Source organism: Parus major, chromosome 2 (assembly GCF_001522545.3).
Source record: "Parus major isolate Abel chromosome 2, Parus_major1.1, whole genome shotgun sequence".
In the NCBI taxonomy this organism is placed as follows: domain Eukaryota; kingdom Metazoa; phylum Chordata; class Aves; order Passeriformes; family Paridae; genus Parus; species Parus major.
This window is the reverse complement of record NC_031769.1, coordinates 60984488-61010032: the sequence shown is the minus strand read 5'-3', so window position 1 is coordinate 61010032 and position 25545 is coordinate 60984488. Positions and strand designations below refer to the sequence as shown.

The 25545-nt window shown below is 39.0% G+C and overlaps 1 protein-coding gene across 1 annotated transcript in view; it reads left to right on the top strand.

The window, feature by feature from the left end:
• RNF182 (ring finger protein 182) overlaps positions 1-5561 on the top strand; it is a 29600-nt gene extending 24039 nt beyond the window's left edge. The window contains exon 3 of the mRNA XM_015650644.2: positions 1759-5561. Coding sequence (XP_015506130.1) covers positions 1964-2701 — 738 coding nt within the window. The 5' untranslated portion in view covers positions 1759-1963 and the 3' untranslated portion in view covers positions 2702-5561. The remainder of the gene's footprint in view (positions 1-1758) is intronic.
• Positions 5562-25545: the final 19984 nt, after the last annotated feature.

Genomic DNA, 25545 nt, shown 5'->3' with positions numbered 1-25545 from the left:
AAAAAACAACAGTAAGGCAGAGATGAAAACCTTTAGAGCACTAAAGACATAAATTGGAAGAGGCAAGCAAGGGGTTATTGAAGCAATTGAATGGGAAGGGGGCCATGTTTGTAACAATTCTTAGAGAAATGTGTGTGGTTTTTTCACTATGTTGTCATGATTTTTTCATTACCACATTGTCTGATGTTTACATCTTTGTTTTAAAATCCTGGAGGTGAGTTTTACAAATTATGTTGCTTATAGAAGTTATATATTCACGTCTCTCATATCTTCTGCTGGATATGCAGCAATGGAAAATATTTAAAGGACAGTAAGAACAAGAGGCCCATGAAAGAGACTTCACTGATGGTCAGCAAGTAAAATGTATTGATAGAAGAAGCATGTTGCTTAAAAGAGTTGCTTCCTGCCTTGACCTCAAAAAAAAAAAACAACAAAAATCTGAATGCTAGGAGTGAGTAATAACTTCCCAGTGGAAAGGGAAAGAAATCACATATTTACTAAAACAAATAGTCAAGAAATAAGTTTCTTGAAATAGGCCACTTTTTCATATTCATTGTGCCTGATACTGATAATGCAAGAGGCATCTGGACACAAGTGCTGACTTTGCCCATCATTTGACTGTGGCCAATTCCTTGCTACTCTAGAAATGAAGGGATGAGTTTGAAAACCTGCAAAATGCAATTCTGCCCTCATTTCTGTGAACATGTGCCTGAATATGGGAGAAGTTTTCATCTTCTGGCAGATAAGAGCTGTTTTTTTAAATGCTGGTGATTATTGATCCCCAGAGCACATACTCCTGGTTAATGCTTTGTTTATTATAAACACACTGTTTCCTGAAGTCATGTTACAAAATATGACAAGACATCTCTTTAAGCGAGGCAGATGTGTCTGGCGGCAAAACCGCAGCCACATATTGAAGGAGACATTTCTTGCAAGCTAAAGAATATTTCTTTTTGTACTCATATGTCCAGCAGCTGGGTGGAGAAAAAGAAATGGGGTGCTCCACAAACAGAAAAATTAACAACGCCTAATCCAGATTTGACCTAGGTCCCCACATAATTCTTTGCAATAACTCTGGACCTCTTTCATACCCATTCCACTCCCCCAAACTTTTTATTTCCCCAGAGTATCACTAGCTTGCCCTGGGTTGCCCTCCTCTCTGGCTGACCTACAGGCAGCATGCTGCCCATTCAGAGCAGAGGTTGGGGTGTGCTGACCACCCACTGCCCTCCAGGATAAATGGTACTTATTATAAATATCTCTCCTCTACCCAACTGCCAGTGGTCATTTCTCTTTAGCAACTTAATTATCTTTGCTACTGTGGCCCCTCTGCTGATTTGTTTGAAATTGGACAGCAGGTTCACAAGTTACCAGGGAAGACCAAAAGCTCCAGGTGTCAAGTCTCATTTCCTTGAGAAACCAGAGTTTAAATAAATGGTCACAGATCAGTGATTAGATTGCAGCTTCTGCTGAGAACTTCATGGGCTGAGCCACTCACAGCTTCAACTCCAAAATAAATCTGTGCAGCATGATGCTAAGTTTCATCATCATGACCGTTATATAGGCCTCATATGCCACAGAAAAAAGCAACCTTATAGAGGTAGTTTTAGCAAGGAAGCTGAGCTTATAAAAAGCAGAACTTGTGTATTTCATTTGCTAAAGCTTTCCCTCTTATTTTCCTCTTTCCCTTTTCTTTTCCCCTTTCCTTTCCTGCTTTTGCCTTTGCTTTCAACAGAAATTGTACTTTGGCTTTTTCAGATGGATGCCTGGCTCAGAGTAAAGGACATGCACTCCACAATCCCTAGCAGAAGCTGAGAATGGATGATGTCTACTGATGCCTTTCGATGAAGTCATCTCCTCTTTTTCTGTTTGAGATGGGTGATAGGAAAATGTTCTAAAATTAGACTGTGACCTCTTCATCCCTTGACTTCTCTTTCCACAAGTCTAAAAACCATCTGAAGAAATGACCACTCAACTACCAGAGGAGTCTGTGGAGACCCAGAGCTCAGATGAGCTTGAGTGCAAGATCTGCTACAACCGCTATAACCTGCGACAGAGAAAACCAAAAGTGCTGGAGTGTTGTCACAGAGTGTGTGCCAAATGCCTTTGCAAGATCATAGACTTTGGTGATTCCCCACAAGGAGTCATAGTGTGCCCGTTTTGCAGGTTTGAAACGTGCCTGCCCGACGATGAGGTCAATAGTCTTCCTGATGACAACAACATCCTTCTGAATTTAGCTTGTGGGGGAAAGGGAAAGAAGTGCCTACCAGACAACCCAACAGAACTGTTGCTGACTCCCAAAAGGCTGGCGTCTCTGGTTAGCCCTTCTCACACCTCTTCTAATTGCCTGGTTATAACAATCATGGAAGTACAAAGAGAAAGTCCCCAGACTCTGAACTCAACCCCCGTGGTGGAATTTTACAGGCCTACAAGTTTTGACTCTGTTGCAACTGTGTCCCACAACTGGACAGTGTGGAACTGCACATCCTTGCTCTTCCAGACCTCGATTCGGGTGCTAGTGTGGTTGCTAGGGTTGTTGTACTTTAGCTCCTTGCCTTTAGGGATTTATTTACTGGTATCCAAGAAAGTCACCCTTGGGGTTGTCTTTGTAAGCCTTGTTCCTTCGAGCCTTGTTATTCTCATGATTTATGGCTTTTGCCAGTGTGTTTGCCATGAAGTTCTAGACTGCATGTCATCTTGATAACAAACACAGTAAAATAAGGTGTATTACCAGATGTGTAGCATAGTTGATTTATCCTGTTTTTGTATTCTTTGTATTCTTATTTATTTTTACTGTCCATCCCACTAAATGGAAGCAGTGGCCCCAGTTACATGGTCCCTTTTTTTCCAACTGAATTTGACCCCCCCACCCTGAGCTTTTCTTGAGCTAAGAATTGGAAATAAAAATTACATGTTGATTTTGAAGGGCTGAATTTTCAAAAGGGATAAAGCAAAATTGCCAAACTTGGTGCCTGCTGCTTCTGCTGCTGCCACTGTTCAAATGAGTAGGACTTTTTCTTTGTATTGGCTTGATCAAGACAGTTCAGGCTGTAGGATTCACCCAGGAAGAAATTCTGTAGCAGACACCTTCCAGATACAAGTACTGCATCTCTGCACTCAAAGCTTCTCATGCTCTGAAATATCTGTTATTTATAATCCATCATAATTTATAGCAAATTAAATCCCTTTATTATTTAATACTGTAAGAAGAATAAAACAAACTACTAATTTTTTTTTTGTTGTTCTTGTTATAGCAAAAATATTTGTGGGAAGCCAACATTTTTTTTGAATGTTAAAAACTTTTCTCCAGAACACTTTCCCCAAAGAGAATCCCATTTTTTCTTGTCATACAGTTGCAGCTCACTGTGAAATATTCCTGCTAATGAGTACTTCTGGGGACCCAGCCACATGTTTGCTGTTCTCCAGGTGCACTTACTTCAGTGTACGCACCTTAGGCTTCCCTTTGAGGGTTCAGGGCTCTGCAGATTTCTCTAGCTATGCTCTGTTATGTTTACCTTCCCCTCCAGCATTTCCACCACCACTAGTGACATTCCCAAGCCACCAGTCCTTTCTTAATGGATGACCAACCTCAGGCACATGTACTCTGCTGTAGCTGTGCTGGAGAATTTGGCTTATGTGACTTTAGATCTCAAGACAGACTTGTTTTCCCAACCTTTTGGAAACACATCTTCAATCACTAATATAAATTCGAGAAAAAAAATCCATCTGGGGGTTAACTGGGGTTTTGTTTGGTTGCTTTTTTTGGTTTGGAGTTTTGTTTGTTTGTTTGTTTGTTTTTGTTCTGTGTTCACAGAATGAGCATTGTAAGGAGATACTGTGACTTTGGGAAGGTTTCTGTTTAAGGCATAGTCCTTCAAAATGTTTACTACTCTGAACTCCCCCTGTCACCACTGTGAGTTGACAGCAATCTCGATGTGGCAATTAGCATGTCTCCGTTAGTGGAGCTCAGAGAAATTACTGATACTTTACCATTCCACAAATGGAATCAGGCCCTGTAAGGCTTGCTTGTATGTTGCATGGTTTAGGCTACTTTTTGAACTACTGGAAGAACACAAAAATAAGTAGTATTTAATGTTTATGTGTATAACTAGGTCTAGCAACACCACAGCTGCAAACTGGTTTTCTTGTGCACAGCAGAATGGAGTTGAGCAGTGCAAGCCTGGTTTTTGGGCCTGGCACAAGATTTAGTCATTTCAGGGCAGTGTAAAAGGGAGAGGGGTTTGTTGCATGAAAACTGAATGTATGGCCTAACAATATACTCTTAGAGCAAACAGACTTTGGTAAGAATGAAAAAATGACAGTGGGAAAAGCAGAGCCTGTCAAGAGGATTTGAAGTTAAGCTGGTTCAATTTTTTCTAGATGACACAGGTGGTATCTGCAGTTTTATTCCTATTGCAAACAGAGAAAATGTGGAAATGTAAAGGTCCTGCTTTTCTTGACACTCATTTTATAATAGTGCGTATATATGTGTGTGTATGTACATATAGACACATATGTAAGAAGAAAACTTACAGAGAAATTATAGTTTTCAAGTGTATGGAGTTATGGAGCTATGTACTGAATGATTAATTAAGGAAATGTTTCAGACTTTTCTGTAATGACAATAATTATACCTAAAATATTTCAGAAATCCTAGCAAATACTGTTCCTAAGTAATTGTTTTTAATGTTCGTGGTAAAGCACATGTAGTTAGAAGAGGAATCATCTCCAGTCAAGGTTTGACTCATCTATGAACTCAAAAATTTTAAGTACCCAACAACAATCACGTCAAAAAGAAAGAAAAACAGAAACCTGTGTGGTTTTATAGAACTTCATCATTTCTGGAAAGATGTATTTGTAGTGTTAGGGGTTTATATGTTTTAGGATTTGTTCAATTTGTCTGAATATAGTGTCTCTAATAAAGGGCTAACAGAGGATATAGGTTTTGCATGTGTGTTATATATATGAATTACCTCTGCACAACATGTTCTACAGTGCTACCTGTTGTCTTTTCCTTTTGATTTTCAGCTGATTATCTTAGCTCCAGCACCAGGCATTTTAAAATACTCTGTTTTAAAATTGAGCCTAATTGTAGCAAAATTACAGTGGTATCAGTTACACATCACAGCACAAATTAATACACCTGTTGTTATACTTCTATACTTTTCAGACTGCCAGCCCATTAAATTTATGCTGCTGTTTCAGGCTGTGCTGCAATACAAACCCACTCAAAGATGCAAGCATGCAAAAGCATTATTGATTGTACAGCTATGCTGCCACTCAGCCAGAGCATGCTATTGCAGCTTTGGGGTCATAAATTACCTATATGACTTACAATATGGCCATTGAGAATTGCTGGGAGATAAATCTCAATTATTTGTGGAAAAGAATTTTTGCTGTGCGACTGAGACTAGAAGAACTTCAGATATTATGCTTTCCTTACTTTTATTCTCTACCATCCTTTAGACTTTGAACTGAAAACTCTTGTGTCCTCTGCAGTGGAATAACTGTGCTAAAATCAATGTAAATGGGGCTAAAATCAAGACTTGCATACTCCTCTGCTTGCTTTTCCTTCCTTTTCTCTGACTGTTTTTCTCTCTCCTTGGAAAGTAATGGCTCCTGGGGTTGTAAAATACTGCCTGCACACCAAGGCAATTCCCTTTCGATGGGATTTATTCCTGCTATGCCCAGACATGACTCAGCCAAGTACAAAGTGCTAGAAATTCATTACTACAGGATTAATTTAGTCCAAATGAGATTTTTGTTTTGTTTTGTTTTTAATTCCTGCTTATCCTATGGATGCAGACTGTATCCTTACCAGCTGCTCATTTAAAGCATGATATCAGCCCCTGAAGGCTGGGGCAGGATGATGCAGGAGCAGCTGCTGGGCACAGCTTAGGAAGGATGTGCTGATCTGGACCACCCTGTGAGCAGGACTCGGTGAGGGATGAAGCTCTGCAGGTGTGGCTTGAGCCCAGAGCCCAAAGGGCAATTAACAGAGTCTGTGGGTTCTTACATAGGATGTGAGGCTGACAGAGAAGCTGAGCAAAGCAGAGAGGGGGTTTTGTCTATGCCTGGGACAAAGGCGCTGTGTTTTGAATAAATATTTTGGGGTAGAGCTGATGCAAACAGTTGGATGTTTTTCATACTGGCCCTTCTGGGATTTAAAATTCATTTGGTAATTAAATTAATTCACTACTGTTATTAGAGTACATTTACTTTCCAAATGGCAAAGTATTGAACTTCATTCTAATTTATCAGATCCTTAGATCTGGGCATAATCCCACTGTTATGTTAACTATTTAAAGCTACAGGAGTGGCCAAAGTAAGGGCTGATGGCTTTGACAGCTGCATTGTGAGCTTTGGTAGGTCCTGCTGTATTGATTACAGGCCCACAATAGTGTATATGCCGATACAAAACAGTTAAAATAGGCAAACCCTTGTCCTGATAACATTATTGGCAAACTTCAGGGTTGCCAGTATTTTACCATGTACCCAAAAATTGACTCTTCCAAACAGACTTGATTACCTGAGGATACAGATAAGTTGGTCAGCGCATGATGCTGATAACACCAAGGTCATGGCTTCAATCCCTGTATGGACCATTCCCTTAAAAGTTGGACCCTATGATCCTCGTGGGTCCCTTCCAACTCAGAGAATTCTCTGTGGAGTCTAGCAGCACACAGCCAGATAGACAAGCACAGAACAGGAAAACACAGCTTTCCACCTAGGTGGCTACACTTCAACCTGAGGAAGAGGAACTGAGGACGTTCGCAGGAAGGTGGATGTTGTTTTTGAGGGAGTTCCTTGTTACTGGGTACAGGGCCATTGTTTTTCTTAATTTTAACAAGTTCTACTGGTAGATTAAACTCACTATTCCTCTTACTTTTCTGCCCCATCTCATGAAACCAGTCTACATGAGACTGTGGATAAACAGCATTTTGAAAGGAAGCAATCTTTTCTACTACACTGAGTTTGCAGCCCAGTCCAGCACAGCAAGGCTAATACTGAAAATGTGGCAAATTGCAGCCAGGATGCGAGAGTGAACAGTGTGCAGTGGGTAAGCAGCAGCATGTTGTTAAAACAGGTTTGATGTCAAAGCAAGGAAAATATGTGGCTATATCCTTCCTTGTCTTGGCTGGTTCAAAATTATTGAGAGGCTGTCCCAAGCCTGAGGGCCACCATGGCTCAACACCCGCCCCTGCATTATCTCTGGGACAGCTCAGATTCACTTCAGCTGTGAATCTTGATTTCTTGTACAGGAGTTCTACATCTTTATTTTAGATTTAGATTTAGATTTAAAGATCTACATCTTGACATTATTTCCTCTTCCTCCATGGATTATGGGTAGAGTGAATGATCCACAGTGTTACACTCTTAAACATTTTGACTATCCTAAGGTTTCTCAGGGTTGGGTTTTTTCCATGCCTTCATACTTATTTCTACAAAGCAAGACAGTGCGCTTCATTTTAAATAGAGTAGTGCCTTCAAAGATTAAAAAAAAAAAAAAAAAAAAAAAAAAAGAGAAGAAAAGAAAAAATGTGGGGAAGAAGAACAGAATTTTGAAATAATTTTAAGATATTCAAAGTGATAGAAAGAGACTGAGAGTCTTTTTACTTTCATACTAGCAGACTAGATGTTATCCTTTGAGTGACATCAGTAAATATTTAGCACTGGGGACTCCCAAAGGAGTTGATAAGTCTGCCAGACCTTGGGCACAGACCCTGTTTACTTTTCTGTAAAGCACCGTTCTTCCTTTTGCATTATCCACCTCTGTCAAATTTGAACCATCATAGTTCACAAAGAATTCTGGCACAAAGTATAAATCCCCAGTCTGGGGACAGTAAATCATCTTTTTAGAGACACATGTGACAGTAGCAAAGCTTTCAGTGTTAGACCTTAAACAAAGAGAAGTCATCTTTCAGTCTGAATTGCTAGCATAAATTTAATTTTAAATCAAATTTTATTGTGCTGGGCAACACTACAAATAGAAAATGTTTTTTGTTGTTTTTCTGCCTTTTGCTATACAAATGTGGTTTTTATTTTAAAAAATATATTAAATTGTAGAAATCAGAGATGGATAGGAAGAAGTCTAATAAGTAATTTTATCCATTTCCTCTGCCCCTGTAGAGATGAATGCTTTGTCTAGTCTGGTTTTAAATATCTGAAGTGATGAGGCCTCCACCTCTTCCCACAAGGGATTTTTCAGCCATTTAATAGGCTTCTTTGTTAGGAAATACTTGCCTCATACTGATCCCATTTTTTTTTTTCTTCTGCATAATGTAGTCCCTTTCTTCTGTGCCCACTATTTTAACTTTTATGAAATCTGGGAAATGTATAATTTCATACTGTAGCTGAATAATTCATAATCCTTGTTGTTCAAGTAACAAAAGAGATAAGCAACCAGGATCTGAACAGCTAATACTTCACTGAGATGGTGTACCGTGTACCAGTGGGTATATTTCCTGGCAAGTCCCGGCTGGCTCTGCTTTCTGGATTAGGGAGTGAAAAATGTCAAATATGTCAAGTGAAACTGAAGAAGTGCATCTTCCCAAGTGCATGCACGGCAATATTACTGAAATTTCAAGAGGTGCTGAGGCAAACACCCTACTTCTTTGGATAGAGCTTTTCTTTCTAAAAGTGGATGATTTTATTAAAAGTACACTTTCAAAAAGCATTTGAATTTTCTTTTCATAAGCAAACCTCTAGATGAGAGCCACACTATGTCAAAACTCTTTAACTTGTTGAGAGACAAGGCTGGATTGATTGCCACTCACTGCTAAGCAGTTTTTGCTGACAGCTTAGCTCAGAAGAAAAAATTATTCCAGCGTTATAGAGTTTGAAAAGATGCCTTTGCAACTGTGTCACTGGAATCAGATCTGTGCATGAAAAATGACTCATGTCTTGACAACAGTAACTGCATTTCTGATTTAATTACAACATATTAGATAATCCTTTGCCTCACTCAAAGGACAAGAAGGAGCAGTGTTACTAAGGAAATCCTAGGTGGGCAGCTAAATTTTATGTGATTTTTCAATCAAAAGGTACTTTAAAAATGTGATGCTATGCTTTATGTTGACCCTGGGTCAGGTGGGAGGTCTGTTGAGTCTCTCTAACCTCAGAGCTGTAGTGGATGCACATAAAAAAGCTATATGAACAGCCCACATGGATGTAGAGCTACTCATATACCTCCTAATATATGACAATCCACACTTTGGAGATCTCTTGAGATGGAGGTTCTATCTGTGGGTTTGATCCATTCCTATAGACTTCTTTGGATTCTTTTAAATGTTTTGTTTAACCCACTTACAGTCTTGGTACCAATAAATTCCCACAGCATAGAGTCCCACAATTTAATTCTACACTTGGTGGAAAAGGTCTGCTTGTCTTAAAAACCCCTGAGATACTTGTTACATCTGCCCTACTTATTCCAATAAGGAAAGCAGTTCTGAGGTATGATGGCACATTGTTTTTTTCTTCACCCCTCAGAACTTCATTCGTCCTTGGAGGTGTTAACGTCATGGTTTTATCCCTCATTCTTCTCCTCAGCTGCCTTTTGTCCAAGCTGAACATCCTAGTCTATTTGATCTCTCCTTAGGCAGCAGGCTTTCCATGCCCATCACCAGCCACTGCACTTGCCTGCACCTTTTCTACTGTTTCTTCTTTTTTACTTTGAGATGGGATGAAGCATTTAGAAATAGATTCTAATTAGTGCCATTTGTTGATAAGCCATGTGACCACATAAAACACCTGTACTCCTACAGCCATGGAAAGCACTTTGTCATTTTTATTGGCCCTGACAGCACCAATATGAGGTGTTACATTTGATTATTGTTGGTTTATATACTATATGGATGTGCATTGATTAACATGTATTTATCCTGTGCATTCTAATAACCCTGTTTAAATTGTCTGATTCACGTGAGTGCAGGAGGCAGTAGATTCCAGAGAATATTTGATTTAATTTTGGCATAGACTGTATGGAATTTAGGTCTATTAAGCACATGGCTTGCCATTGCTGGACTGAGCAGCCACTCATCATCTCTCTCTGCCATAGTGGAGGCACCTACCTCACCCACTTGCTGCAGCCATCCCAAACTACAGGCCAGAGCTTCTTTCATACATTTTTCTTTTAAACACCTTTTACTGAATCTTTTATTTCCTTAAAACCTGTGGCCTTTTTCGTGTCCTTCTTTCTTCATTCCAAGAAGAGGAGATGCTCTCAGATAAAATTAGTAATGATGCTGTTTAGACACTAAGCCCATTACATTGTGTTCTTCATTTTGCCACGTAGGGCAAAAGTTTGGGGACTCTTCCTTCAGATGCCCTACCAGATATAAGCTGGGACTTGAGTATCTGGCTGTCCTGGGCCTCACAGAAGGCTCCTTGCAGCCCCTGGAAGTCTTCATGCTGATGCTCTTTACATCAGTGTCCCATCTTTTAGTTAGAAAAACTGCATGACTCTAAGGAAATGTTATTATTGCATTAAAACTAGTTACAGTTTATTTTTTCTCATCAAAGAATGAAATTCTGAGGGCAAAACTTTTTAGGGCACTTCAGGGTCAGCTGCATATCTAATGACTTTTTTTGTTTGTTTTAGTAATTAAACACAATAATAAAGCCAGGTCAGTGAGGCTGCATGAATCTTGCAGGTAGTTGATGAAATTCCACAAGTAGGTGCTGAAAATGTGGGGAGGGATAAGGGGTTTAAAAAAAAAAAAAAGAAAATTGAGAAAAAGACTTGATCACAAAGTAGGGGTTTGGTGGAGAGGGCAAACAGCTGTTGATCTTCTACAAGAGATTACAGAAATAATGCACAAAGACAGGTAGAATGTGAAGAATGTGTGTGTGCACTCCAGTGAATTGTGGATACATTGTAGAGTGAAATTCTCAATCCAACAAACCTGAAAAAAGGAAGTTTTAATCATATATCACTTTACTTTTCACTTTGTCACCAAAAATCCATAGGTTTTAAATTCCAGTTCAAACTGAGGCTTACCAAGTGTGACATGAGTTTTATAAGAGGAGTTTGACTGCTGTAACTTTGCCTTCTATAACTGTCTTTTTCAGATTTATGAGGAAAAGTCATAGTGTGGGAACTTCTTTTTATTTGTGCTTGTTTCATGAGTGGAATGATGAAATCTACCATAATCTTGCAGACAAGGGAACTATGACATTGTAGCAAATGGCAAGAATATAACCATTCCTATCTGAAATAATGAAGTACTAATGTAAAAGCAATTGTTTCACACAATAAAACTTTAGTTTTTCAGTAAAGATTTGTCATGATAAGCATGTTTCTTAATGTCTGGGTTTGAAGGTCTTTCAGATTTTATCCCTGTTATTCATTGGAACAGTTTAAAAAATAGACTGAAGGTGAGTATGTGATGTATGTATATGTGAGTATTTCACAGTGTTTTAAACAAATAGAATATTTTTGTTTATTGCACAAGTATGTAAATTCTTTTGTGCAAAGGAAGACTGCAAAGAAACTAAATGAAAGCTAGACAAATTTCTAGATGATCACTTAACCATGTATTTTTAAAATAAAATGACAGCATGTATGAGGAAACATTCCAGGTAGCAGCCAGAAAGTAGTTTGCAGCATGTATTTTGCATTGGAGCCCTACATTTTCTTCCCTTGCCAGATGACTGTTATTAAAAAGGGGCTGATTCCTGGTTTAGAAAAGGATGTTCTTGCCTGGAAACCCTTAGTCAAGGCACCTCTAAAGCCTGAGTCCACCAGTTTTGGAGGCTGCCAGCTGCAGGTTTTCCCTCGTGTTGTCAGAGAGGTGTCGGTGGAGCCTGGTCGCGAGGGACACGGATGTGATTTACACACACGTGCACAGGGAAATGGAGCTGCTCAGTGAACACACATTCCCCCAGCATGAATTATTCCTTCTTTTGGCAGGACTGCAAGGACTAAGTGTGTTGTGTAACTCTGCTGGCTTCAGGTGCAGCTAGACCATAAAGGAGTGCAAGGGGCGTGGTATGTGACCTTGTAGAAGTGGGTAGAATAGGAAGATTTATTCACATCAGCCAGTATGTGGCCACGGGTGTAATTTTCATTTTGAATGGATGGTGGTGGTTTCACTTTGGTTTAGTGGTGGCTAGATATAAAACACATGCAGTGCTTCTTAATTTTTTAAATTGCAAAACCTTCCTTGCTATGCTTTGCTTCCTTTTTCTCTGTTAAGCTGAGGGATGGCCCAGAGCTGATCAGCTTTCTGATGTCCACATCTCATGAGCCTCTAAGCTTGCAGATATATGAATCCTGGAACACAGCCCCTCCTTTTCCAGATGCCAGCACCATAACCCTCCTTGTCTGTCCCTCTCTCAGCTCTCTGCTGCCCCTACCTGCCTCGTTCCTTGGTGTCTTTAAGGTTGTATCAGATTGGAGCAAATTTATCTGAAATGGGAATAATTATTCTTCGAGAGAAAAAAAAAAAAAAGCAATTTTGACATATATGGAGACGTCAGGTTTCTGGACATCATAAAGTGAGAAAAGTAAGGTAAATGTCCCATGTCATCTCTGCAGATGGCTGTCCCAGCAGCCTGTGCCACACATGCTGCTCTTGCTTGTGAGTGCACCCTCAGACTACAAGACTAGAAAACTCTCTCAGACCTCCTTTCATGTTGGTCAGTGGTGGTTTCTAAACCCAGACAGAATAAACAGGGTAATGTGGGTGGTGCTGTTCCAGCACTTCGGTACTTGGAAAGAGTAGGGCAGCATCTGTAGGGAAGGAAAGGAAAATGGGGAGCAGGAGCGGGGCCCCTAGAGGGGACAGTGATGTGTAATGAGTAGGGACAGCTGTGTGGTGGGGAGGTGAAACCAGGAGATGGAGGCTAATGAAGAGTCAAGCCCCATCCTGAACTGAAAAGCCTTCTGGAAAGACTCTTTATGCATCAGTCTTCCTTAAGGAAAATTTGTCTCTGAGCAAATGGCTTGTAAAATTAATGCCAGTGACAGGTAAAACTGGGCAAGAAAAAGTGAGACTGTCACTGGTTAGCTTGGAGGCTCTCCAGTCAGGCATGTCAGATGAGTTTTTCCTAGGCTAAAGATCCTGTTAAAGATATCTCAGACCCATCAGTGGTCCTCTTTAAAAATTCAGGAAGGATAGAAGAAATATCAGGAAGAAGGGAAAAGACAGATATGTTTATATTTTTCAAAGAGGAGTGGGTAGGAGCAGGGAATTAGTGACTGATCAGCTCTCTGCAACTCTCTGTGGTTCCCCTGATCAAACCACTTTTTATACTTGAAGGTAGATGCAGGACTACCCATTGCTCCCACCATGATTGTCTGTGAATGATTGAAAAATTCTATACTTGTTATGGTAAAAGAAAAATCCAAGGTGAAGCTAAAAGCATAAAGGGAAAAATCTACTATAAAAAATACACTGTATGAATTGCATGCCTCTGAATCACCTAGGATTCATTTAATAACCAATTGTTTCAGTAAAACTGTAGTAAAAGAAGTTTCCTATTGACATGGGTTCACTTCAACAGCTGCCAAGCACAAATCAAGGAATGTTTACTTTGGTGCCTTTGTCTGACAGAGAAGGATTGTTTCTGGCAAGCGCTTTATATTGTATTAAGATATCAGTAAAAGCAAACAAGAATGTGAAAATTGCATTTCAAAAGTAATCTAAAGCCACCACGCAGAGTCTCAAACATTAAAGGACACAGTGAGGGTAGGTGTGTTGGTATATTCAAAGAATGGCAATACATTTGCCTCTTTTAAGTTCTTGATGTGAGTGAAACTCTTCTTGATCCATGAATCTATTCTTTTAGCACAGAGAATAGTGCTCAGACTTTACAATGGCAATGAGTGTTTCTCCCTGCACCCAGATACCCCAACCACCAATGTGTTTGTGAAAAAAATTTTGATAGGTAATTTAGCTGCAGGCAAGTCACAAGTTACTCCTGTATTCCCACCATCAAATACCAGAAGGGTTAGAGAAAAGGGAAAAGAGCAGATCAAAGCAGTGTCATTAATATATTTAAAATCCTTTCCAGTTAACAATTTATCTACTGCATATAGCAGAATAAACATATAAATATGTACATAAACATAGACAATATGTTTCCATTTAAACAGCAAGTTAAAAATACTTCCAGTATGTAATTTCTTCTTTCAGCTTTACTTAGTTTTTGTAACACATGACCGTCGAAAGAGATTTTTGTGAGTGTTTTTTTTCCAGTTGCTTTGCTGTACGACTTCACCTTTGAATTCTTCGAGCTGGCAAAAGCTTCAGTAGCTCAGTGTACCAGAAGCTCCTGCTGTTAGTCCCACTACAGCATCTTAATTGCAAACCAGAGATGATAGCTCATGTTCAAAGAACACAGACAGAGATAGGACCAGTGATCTATCTGAGCTCTGTTACAGTGTGAAGTCTTTCTGGGAATGCTGCAGGCTAACAGAGAGAGAACAAAAATCTAAAATGGTGTATCAAGAGTGCTCCCTTTCCCCAAACCAAGGGAGGAGCGTATAGCTTCCTCAGGTGTGAAAAGCTGTACACTCCATCTATCCTCAGGCACAGCACCACACCAAGATGTGCCTGTACATGAAGTGCCTGATGTCACTGAAGTCACTGATGGGGTTTTCTCCTTTCTTTTCTGTGGGTAGGGGAGTGAGTGTATAGGATGCCTCCTTCATCTACTGGATGGCAGTGAAAACCTGCCAGCATGCTTTAAAAACATAACATCATGTTATGGTGACACAGTCAAAGAAATGCACCTTGCAGCTGCAGCAGCAGGGAGTGAAGAATGAATGGGAGGATGGCAAAGTGCATTCCCAAAGCACCTTGTTAGATCCCAGAAAGAGGTGCAAGGGAAGCTCTGCCTGCCACACAGGTGAGTTCTGCTCCTACCCAAAACTTCCATGGTGCTGAAAAAGGAGCCTCAACAAACAGGTCTTGGGTAAACTTCCATTTGCCACAAACCACATGAATGGTAAACCTAGAAATCCAACACTCAGGAAAGTGTCTTAGAGAAGGCAGCAGAGAGGTCATTTAGATTTGCTGAGGGGACCTGCTGTTCTAGCACGGTGACCTATGGAGGTTTCCCAATCTGTGATTCTCTGATGTCTGCCTCCCCAACTGTATCAGGCATCTACAACTCAATGGGCACAGGGATGATTGGCTGAAGCTGTGTCATTGTTCACCAGAATGGGGCCATCTCTGAGCCAGAAGTGGTGGAAAAACAGGAAGCACAAAAGCTGCAGCATGATGCAGCAACACACACATACAAATGCTGCATTGCAAATTAGGATCAGAGACTTGTACTGTACAAGCTGAGGCAGTAAATCAGTGAGGCCAGCACTGTAACAGCATGATCCTCTGAAAGCTTCCACTGCAGTCTCATGAGATCCATCTGACAAAGGTATTCCTCTTTCCTGATCCAATCCCACAGATCAGAATGGACCTTACTGATAATGGTGATATTTGAGCCTATGTTGTCCAGCCAGCTCACCCTGAGCAAAGAGAAATGGAAAGGAGGTGGAGACAGGTTTGGGTCTTCATGGAGACAGATTTGAGTCCTGTGAGTCTTCATGGGTGAGTCCTCCTGCAGCAAGGCTGGCCCCTGTTAAGCACTGAGGTTTTTTATCTTTCTAAGTTACTTTGCTAAATAGGTCTACATGCCCTGCCACTTCTCTCAGGCAAATGGTGCCTTGAATTGGTCAGCACTATTGAAAGCCCACAGCAGAATCTAGAAAGGTATCAGGGTTAGCATTTTCCTGCAGAGTATTTATTTGAATTTGGGGTTTGCGCAGTCTACTACATTAGGTAATCCTGCCATTGGCCTCCAGCTGTCTTTAATTAGCTCCTTTTATGCATCTAATTTGTTGTTCAGCTTGCATAATTAATAACTTCCAGTTAAGACTGGTATCCCTTGCCATCTTTCTAAAATACAATTAGAGGGCCCATGAAAGGCAGGGAATTCACAATTTTATAGAACCAGATCAGCTCTGAATCTTCACAATTGTGTCTCCATGAGGCCTGACTACACATGAACAAAACTGGCCCCCTTTGATTGGATTTGTTTTGGAGAGAAGTGTGGTTTACATTATAAGATTCCTGTTTGTGAGGTGACTCTGAATTCTTATTTGCCTTGCTCAGAAGGGGCTTAAAATGAAGATTGTATCCTTGTGGCTCTAAGTCAGGAAAATACTCATGTGTGTGCTGCTGTAAGAAATGGGGTCTTAGCACATGCTACTGTCAAGCATATGTTTAGGAAATTTATTTTTAGACAGGGGTGAATTTAAACAGCATGTTAAACATGTCTTGAACCGGAACAGAGTAGATAGCATTAACCTAGCTAGATTTCCCTACTGACATTCAGTTTACCTAAGCCATTTGAACTACTTGAAAAAGGAAAAAAAAACCATATGGTATCAAAACTTTGCTAGCAATGGTGTTTGTGTATACTGCAAATGTGTCATCAGTTGCCTTTTGATAGTGTTTGTAACACTGAACTGTTAATTATAGTCTTGTGTAATCCTGAATTAGTAATTATAGTTTGGTGTAATCTAATTCTTTAAAATGTGGGGTTTTATTTGTATTTTTATTTCACTAAATTTGCTGGTGTTGCATAAGCTTTTCATTAGTACTGGTCGCTGTTGACATCAAAATTAGTAAGTAAATTTAGCACAATACACTAATGTGCAAATAAAATCCTTCATAATGAGTCTTTGGGGGATTTTTTTAGATCATCCCTTTTTTCCCCCCTTAAGACTACAGCAGCAATACAAAGCATCACATCTTTACCTTCCACAAGTGCTGACTGCCTTTGTGCATTCTTGAAGCTTTCTGCTGTGTTTCCACAGCAGCAGCAATCTTCACAGTTCACACAATAAAATGATTAAGTAAATTGTCATAATATTATGGTAAGATAAATCTATCTACCTGGCCACAGTTCATTTGCATTTTACAAATAAGCAACAAATTTTATATGGAACATGTGAAAACAAAACACTTTTGACAAGAGATGGAGATGATTTTGGAGTCCTTTTTTTAGTGTGGATGATGGTAACAGAAGAGGTGTAAATCACTGATATACTCCTGCTCATTATGGAGATGTTTAAAGATAGTAATAGACACATTTGTAGCACTTAGCATTGTTTAAATCAGCTCAAATAGAAATCAATCCATAGACTTCTGTGACATTCTGTCTTAGATGCTTAGAATGAAAATGATAGAGAATGAGGACCTGAACAAAAAGGTGGTTACCTAACCTCTCTGAGTCCAGAAAGCCTGTAGATTGCTGGTCATTACACTGCCTAAATTACAGGAATATTTTTGATAAAAACTTCCTTCTACCTCACTGAAAAGCCACTGATCAAAAAGCGGTGCTGGAGCATAGGGGATCAAAGCCAATTTAGGCTGGCTGCTTTGTTTATTTTTATGTCTTTGCATTTTGAAAATGGGTTCTAATTGTTTCTTGAAATGTTCCTCCCTTTAGCTCTAAACTTCTGAATACAGTTTATTTCAAGAATTTGGTCTGGTTCATTTACCAGAAAACTCCCAGATAAAAACAATGCAGGATGCAGCAGTGGCTCTTTATTTCTAGAATATATAATGATTACATTTCTTAGAGAAAGGAGAAGAATGTCTTTTTCTAAAAAAAAAAAAAAAAAGAGAGACTAATAAACAGGAAAACCACACCAAGCTAAAAGTGTGTAAATTTGAGCTGGGTGGAGACCCATGTTACCAAACAGCAGGGCCTGGTCCCATTTGAACACAATATTTATAGCAGTTATCACAAATGTCTACAAAGACTGGTCTTGTGTATGGGTTCAGTGATAAAATATAGGATTCAAAGGTATGTGGTCTACTGAAATAAATCACAGCTTCTCTGAACTATATTTTACATATCATTTGAAATTACTGACTGCAAGATTCCAGTCTCTGGCAAATTCCTGTGCTCTGTGGCATCTTTGGAGTTCCAGCAGTGTAACTGAGGTGAGCTTACAGTTTCTTTTCTGCACTATGCAGAAAGCCATTGCTTTTACTACCTTCATGTTATTCCTCCAGCTCCCATTTATTTGTGTAAATTTACCAATATTCCTGACCCCCTGACCACCTTCTCAGAATCTGGACCTATCCTGCCTGTTAGCAGAACACACACACAGACCTTCAGACCTGTCAATTATTCAGTGTGAACAGCCTGATGAAAAAACTTGTATCAATTCACCCTTTAAGAAGTCAGTTCATCAAAGCTTTGACCAATACCCAGACACTCTTCCAAGATAGTTCAGTTTGGAGGCAACTTCATCTTGTATTTCAGATTGTATTTCATATTCCCAGTTCTACCTTTATTTTTTGTTTTAATTACTGGTTTTTGAAAAATCATACTGAAAAATATTGTATCACAGAGAATCCAAAGTTGACAGAAACATCTGCAGAAACAGAGATGGGACTTGCAGGAGCACCTACACTGCAGGAAGGGGCAGCGTGTGATGAAAGAGCTGGAACAGAAACTGGGGCTGTTATCTTGCATTGCTGTATAAGAAGATGGAATCAAACTTCCATAAACACCTGATGGAAAAACAACAACAAACAGAAAGGAGATGCTAATGATAAGCATGAATTTGAACCATGGTTATCTGCAAAGCTAACAAAAGCTTCATTTCTTAAATGGAAAAGAGGAAATACTTCATATAAAGACCACTGAAAAATCTGTGCAATTAGCTTCTCAGCACAGATGTTACTCAATTGAATTCAAATTAGGGAGTAACAACTCCTAAGCTTGCTAAGATTCATCTGAATTTGAAGTATAAGATTCAAATGTAGATGATCAAACAACAGCATGATTTATCTGTTAGATGTATCAAAAGAACAGAGCCTGGGGTTTGAATGCATGCATGGCTTTAAGCCACTTTTTGCAACATGGTATTTCTGCTCTCTCTGATCTTTTCTTCTTTTTTTTTTTTCATTTTTTTTTAAGTGTTCTTTTTGTGTCATGAGCAAAGTACATTGCTCATTCATAAGGGGATTGTTCAAATCCCAAGTTCTTCTTTATTTCTGATTCCGTTTGTGTGAATGTTTTACTCAGCTCCTTCTAATTCTGGAGAAAGCGAAGCCATGTGGAGACTCCTGCTGCCTACTCCAGCTAGCCCTGGATCAGCCACAATCCAAACCTTAAACTCTCCCCTCCTGCTCTGCTCTCAGCTTGCCACCCAGAAATGGCCAAGCATCTTCCACAAGGATGTGAGCCATTTTGATTTGTACCAAATTGACAACACATCTTCTTCTCCCAAGATTTTGCCTTGACATAATTCTGTGTACAGAGGGCATTAGGAATGCATTAGTGTTGAAAAATATTCTTCCTGAGACATCTGTGGAAAGTACTTTTTAAGCATATAAGGCTGTATTTCTGAATTGTAGAAAAGAAGTGTGTTTTCCCCTAAGTATTTGATTATCTGTGTAAAAAATACTGCTTCTCTTCTTTGGTGTCTTAAGGGACAAATGCTTTTCCTCACGATAATTATTTATTATGAACAGAACTTCCCAGAGCATTAGAGAAGATGAGAAAACAAACTTGGACCAGATGTTAGTCCCACTATTTAATGCATTATTGGAAGGTACTCAGATCTTGTGGTGATGGCTGTCGTATAAAAAGCTATGCAGAATAGAAAATACCAAGAGAGAAGCTTTTGAGCTGAAATGAAAATAGAATTAAATTGTCCAACTGTGCAGTTCTAGTATTCCATTTTCTTGTATGTAGTCTGATAGGCTTCACTCTGTTCTCCAGAATACTTCATTGGGCCAAATTCATTTGTGTGTAACTCCATTGACTTTAATACATTAGAAGAGTTTTGTTTGTTCTGTTGGATGTTGGGTGTTTTATGCATGCAGCATCATTCGTAGGAGGTTACTTAAAGATAAAAATGTTACCTACATTTCAAGACAAGGTCCATCTTCCACTTAAGACCCAAGAGAGCAAAATAAAAATGTCAATAAATTAAGAAATGTCAGGAAAATAAGCTAAAATGTTTTATAAATTTTTTTCCATAATTCCTTGAGAAACATTTCTATGATGTCAGAAAGCAAGCTGTTTTGTGTGAGGGTTTTGTTTATCCTATATTTAATTCACTTCTATCTTCATGATTTAAACCTTAAGTCAGATACAGAGACTAATTAGGCAATGCTATAACAAGGATTTCTGAACTGTAATTATTATTTATTCAGATCAGTGGAAGAATTACCAGGGCATATGTTAAAGACAATAGAAGCTAATGGAGGAAGAAGCAAAGGAGGCCAGTAGTGATTTTAACTGTACATTGTTATAATTTAACTGCATATTGTCAGCTACCCAGCAGTGCAAAAGTAGCCATCTAATTGACACCCTGAAATAGGGGCCTGCTGATATTGGCTTGTGAGTTATTAAATTCAAGCACAATTTTTAAAAATTAACTATTTTAAAAGAAAAATATTTGGGAAAAAATTATATATAGGGTATGCACACTAGTATTATTAGATGTTTGATGAAATAAAGTGCCAGGAAAAAGCTGCAGAGATATATTTGCCTGATATTTTCACTGTATTTAAAATGTGTAGTATTTTGCTCATTCTCTGAAAGACTCCAGACTGTTTAATTGCCACAAGTGCCCATGGCTTTTCATCTGCAGTTTTAACCCACCAGTTACTTCCCAGCTGCACTTCTAGCATTCAAAAAGCCAATTCCAGCTGCATTTCAATTTAACTGAAAAGTTTCAACATTCCCCAAATGGAATAGTGCCCAGCTGAACTGCCCAAGGGTCCCCTTCCCCTCATCCCCTGCCCTCCAAACACACTCCAGCTAACAAACTTGTCAGGGTTCATGCAGTCTACAAGCACATTATGGTATAGTACCAGGGTTTAATCAAGGCAAAGATCCTGATCTAGAGAGAAGCTGGCTGATGCAGAACACAGTAATGGCAGCCCAGATATATTTTTCTCTGATTTAGCATGAAATACTTTGGTTCAGACGGACAAAAACATTCTCGTTCTGGTCAATCCAAAACTATTTCCTTTTTACCCAATCAGGTAAAAATTGAGATTTTGTGTAAACTGTCTTGCATTTAGTTGTACTTTCTGGAAATGGGGCCCAATGTCACATAGGACACTACATACTAGGAATGAAAAGAGAAGAGGCAGCCATTTAAAGCTGCAGTTCCCCTTCTTCTCCCTAGTTCTTCCCTAATCTTAAGTTTCCCAGATCCCAGATCCATTTTTCTGCCTCTCTGTTAATGTTACTCCCCCGAAGTCATAGCAGATGAAGAAAGCAAGACGTGTGTGTGTGTGTAATTTCAACAATGTGTGCTTCTTGCCAAGGGAAAATCAATACGTAAAATCACCTTATAAGAGATTTTTTTATTTTTCCACTTGATAAACAAAAGATGTGCCTGCTTTCCTCCCATGCAGCCTCAGGTCATGTACATTTCTCTAACTTGATGTGCGTACACAAGGAAAGGGCAGGGCACAATCACAGCCTGGAGTGATATCACAAAAGACTTGAGATACAGAAATGGCCAGGGCATGACTGGATGAAGAAAAGTTAAGTGTATAGGACCCTGAAGTCTCCTGCACTCCTGCAAATCTGGGGACTGTCAGTTGCCACAGGGATCCAAGAGCTAAAATCTTTTTCTCTCAATGAAAGCACAGCTGTCACTTTCAAGCTAGTGAAACTTTGGGGCTCCAGCAATGTATCACCACAACTCTGAGATCTGAGAGACAGGTCCATTTGCCTTTACCTCCACAAACATGTGTCCTCACTGTCCATTTACTGGAACTATGCAGTGTCTTCAGTACTAGCTTAACAATTCATAATGATGTCCTTGCTCCTAGTACTAGGCTGCCTTCAGTTCAATCCTGAAGATAGAGGTGATAAAGTTAATGTCCAGATGGATTATATATATTGAAAACACAATTCTATATTGTTTGTTTCATATAATATGTCTGATTTTTTGTGTCTGAGCTTGAAAATGCTTCAACAAAGATGTGGTTTTGCTACATAATCTTCTTATTTGTTTTTTGAATCTTTCATTCAGATTTATGCAGATGTTCAGTCTGCAGCTATGCAAAATTTCAGATGGTTGTAGACATAGAAAACAAGATCACAAGTGTGTACATAAGCAAAATGCCTCAGCAATGCTGACTTGAAAACCTGAGCTGACTGTCCCCACTTCATCTCTGCATAGCTGGCTGATTAGCATTTGGTCTTTAACTTACCTCTTCAAAGTACAGCAAGTATACAGCTTGGTTCTTCTGAAGCATTTAAGAGTTTTTACACGTCATCTGAAATGGAACTTCAGATGTCATCACACCTACCCCGTCTGTCCTCAAGCCAATGTAAAAAGAAACTGCTGATACACACTTCCACACTCAGAAATATGTTCCTAGGTCTTACTGACAGACACTGCCCTGTTTCGACCACTGCTGTTATAGAAGTGCCTTGGAACAAAGACATCCTTTTTATTTTTGCGTGGCACTTAGTATCGTAATGTCCCAGTCTGTGACTAGGGCCCTGCAATGGGAATAGAAATAATGTTGTAATACAGGCACTTGGAAAATTCTGCTCAGCTGGCTTTCTCTTGCTAGAATTTGGCTTTGCTCTTGATGAGGTCATGTGAAAGGAGCATTTATTTATTTATTCATTATTTTTGCATATGTACAAAAGCGTTCTGGAAGTGCATCCTCAGCACCTTTTACACAGCTACAAATTATCTTTATAAAAATAACACTAAAGTGAAGTGCAGAGCAGCCACTCAAAAATAAATAGTTAAAAATATACTTGGCAAATGAAAAGCTGGAATCACATTTCTATATCAGAGAGATTCTTCCCCAAGCACAGTCCTGTTCAGGGAAAATGAGGGTCTTTATACTGAACCCATAGAGTTGACAGATAGGATGTCTCAGAGTTTGAGAACTCAATGAGTTCCAGAGCCTAAAGGCCAAATGTAAACTCCATGGAAAGCCTTTAGATTTCAAGTGACTTTCTTGACACTGCAAAGATGGGTGGTATCAGTGTGTGAGAGATTCCCCTGATTTTCTGTGTTTCTATCAATCAAGAAATTACATCTATTCTTCCAGCTATTCATGTATTCAATATTATCTCAAAATAGGAAGAAAAATACTCACAGTGGAAAGAAAATATTGAGATAATTTTCCCATCAAGAGCTATAGAAAAGTAAAGATATAACACAAAATGCTGGGTCCTCACTAGGTTAGGGTCTCTCCTAAGACAGAAATTATGTCTATCAGCTTCTGTTGCGTTTCAAAGTGTTTATTTGGATTAGAGTTATACAAAATCTAAATACTTATTAGAATTATGAAACTAGCTCTGCTGAAAGTTTTAAATCACCTTCTGGGCAATGTTCTTTGTCAATACAGCACTGTCATCTGGAAAGATGTAATGATTTAGTCATTTGGGCCAACTAGTTTTGTCAGGCACTGCCCACTGAGTGATCTTCCTTAGGCGCAGTATTTAGGGTTTCTTTGTTTTAAACCTAACTTCTTTTGTTTTAAATACAAAGTAACTTTTTACCTTGTTTTAGTTAAAAAAATGCACATACATCATTTGCCATTCCTTTGGGAGAAAAGCATATAAAGCAAAAAATGTCAGACTTCTTCAGACACTCACAGTAACCTTAACAATAGTGAGATAACTTAAATGTATAATGAGTTTCTACTCATCTTAATGAATTGTAGGGACTTTTCCTTGTTGATGAAAATATTTGAAAAAAAGTCAGCAACTATAATTTAGGTATTTTACATCTGCAATACGGGAATTTTAATAATGCCATTTCTCACAGCGGTTCCAAAAAGGATATTCATTAGTGTTTAGCAGGCTGAGTACATATCTACATAATACTCTCAGTGAAAAGATGTAAAATGAAAGCCTACAGTGTGCATAAACTCATACAAAGCTCTTCCAAAAGCCAGAGTACCTTGCTTCATCAGATGGCCAAGTCATAACTGAAGTAATTTCATCTTTTTAAAACCTGGGTTTTTTTTTCATTTTGGCACTCCAGCAGCATTTCACATCAATAAGGTACTCATTTCAGCAGCTGCACCTTACCTAAATGTATTTAGATGAAAGCAAAGATTACTTTTGTCAGATTTTCACAAAATCAACCATCTTGAACCTAACAGCAACAAAATGGATATTCTGTAGGGTTTCTGTCAATTCTGGAAAAGGTATTTTCTGCTGACAAGCAATTAGCTTTCTGCTATTATTAAAAATTATTCAATGGCATTTTTGAAATCTGTTATGTTATGTACTTTTTTTAATGCAATGAAATTTGACACTTAAGTGCAGGGGAGAAAGGTTTCTACACAAGCAGGACCTATCTCAAAAAAACTAGGCACCCAGAACTGAAATCTTTCCGCATATTGCCAAAAATGTAATGTTTCACACACAGTTATGTCCCCAAATGACCTTGCTGATGCAAAATCTTTTCTTGGATTGCTTTCTTTCATTTGGAAATGCAACAAAATGTTATAACCTAGGCTATTGGTCAGTAACAAAAGGAAATGTTACTTTTTCCAGACACAGTATTAATTCAGAATACCTTGCACTTGGGGGGTGAAGTTTTATTTTCTGAGCAATCTGCATTCTATTTAAAAAGGAACAGTGGTCTAGCAGAATAAGAAATGGGGATTCACTCTTAGTTGGTAGTTTCCCTTTCTGAATAGTTAAGCAGTTATTTATCACAAGTTAAAAGATGTCTTCTTCTAGGTCTTTTGCCCTCACGATATTTATTGTTGGAAAGCTCTAGGTGATGTTGACATCTCAATGTTTTTTCCTAAATATGCAGGCATTTATTTATGCAATTTTTATGGTTATTAAGTTAATTGTATCTCAGTCCTCCTGTGAGTCACTCCCAAGTGCACCCCAGCAGAGATCACTCCTTATGTCAGCTGTAGAGGGGAACATTCCCTATTTTTAGATGAGCCTACAGTGCTCTGTAGAGCAACCAGTCTCAGCCCAGACACACAGTCAGTTTCTGACATTTATGTCACGTCCCCAGGGAGTCTATGATCAGGTCTCATATTTAAGTCATGATTAGAAGAAACAAAGCATTAGATAACTTCTAGGGTATTTTAAGTAACTTATGCTTGCATCTGTCTTGTCTATGCACCATTCCTTGGGTGGACTGTTTTTTCTGAGCCCTCACTAAATCTGTGTGACTTCTACAAAGGCAACTGGTATTTCAGAAAGTACATTGTGGACCTCATCAGTGTTTCTCAGAGTTTGTAGAGTCTTTGGTGATTCCTTAAAAATAATGCTTCCAGGCTCAGAAGGAGTTTGATTGCATGTCTTCAAGGACATTGGGCTGGCCATGTCTTCATGGGTCTTCAGCGTCAGGTAACAGGCATCTGTCTAGAAGCTAAAGGTTTATGAATTGAAACGTTGCAGTGTCCAGAAGATGCTTCCATAACCAGCCCAGAACAAACAGTTCCTATGGAATTCCAGAAGAGAAATTCTTCATTTCCAGACTACGGAGTTTACATTTTTCCATGAAGGCAAAAAGAATCATTTGTATCCAACAAGACAGTACGT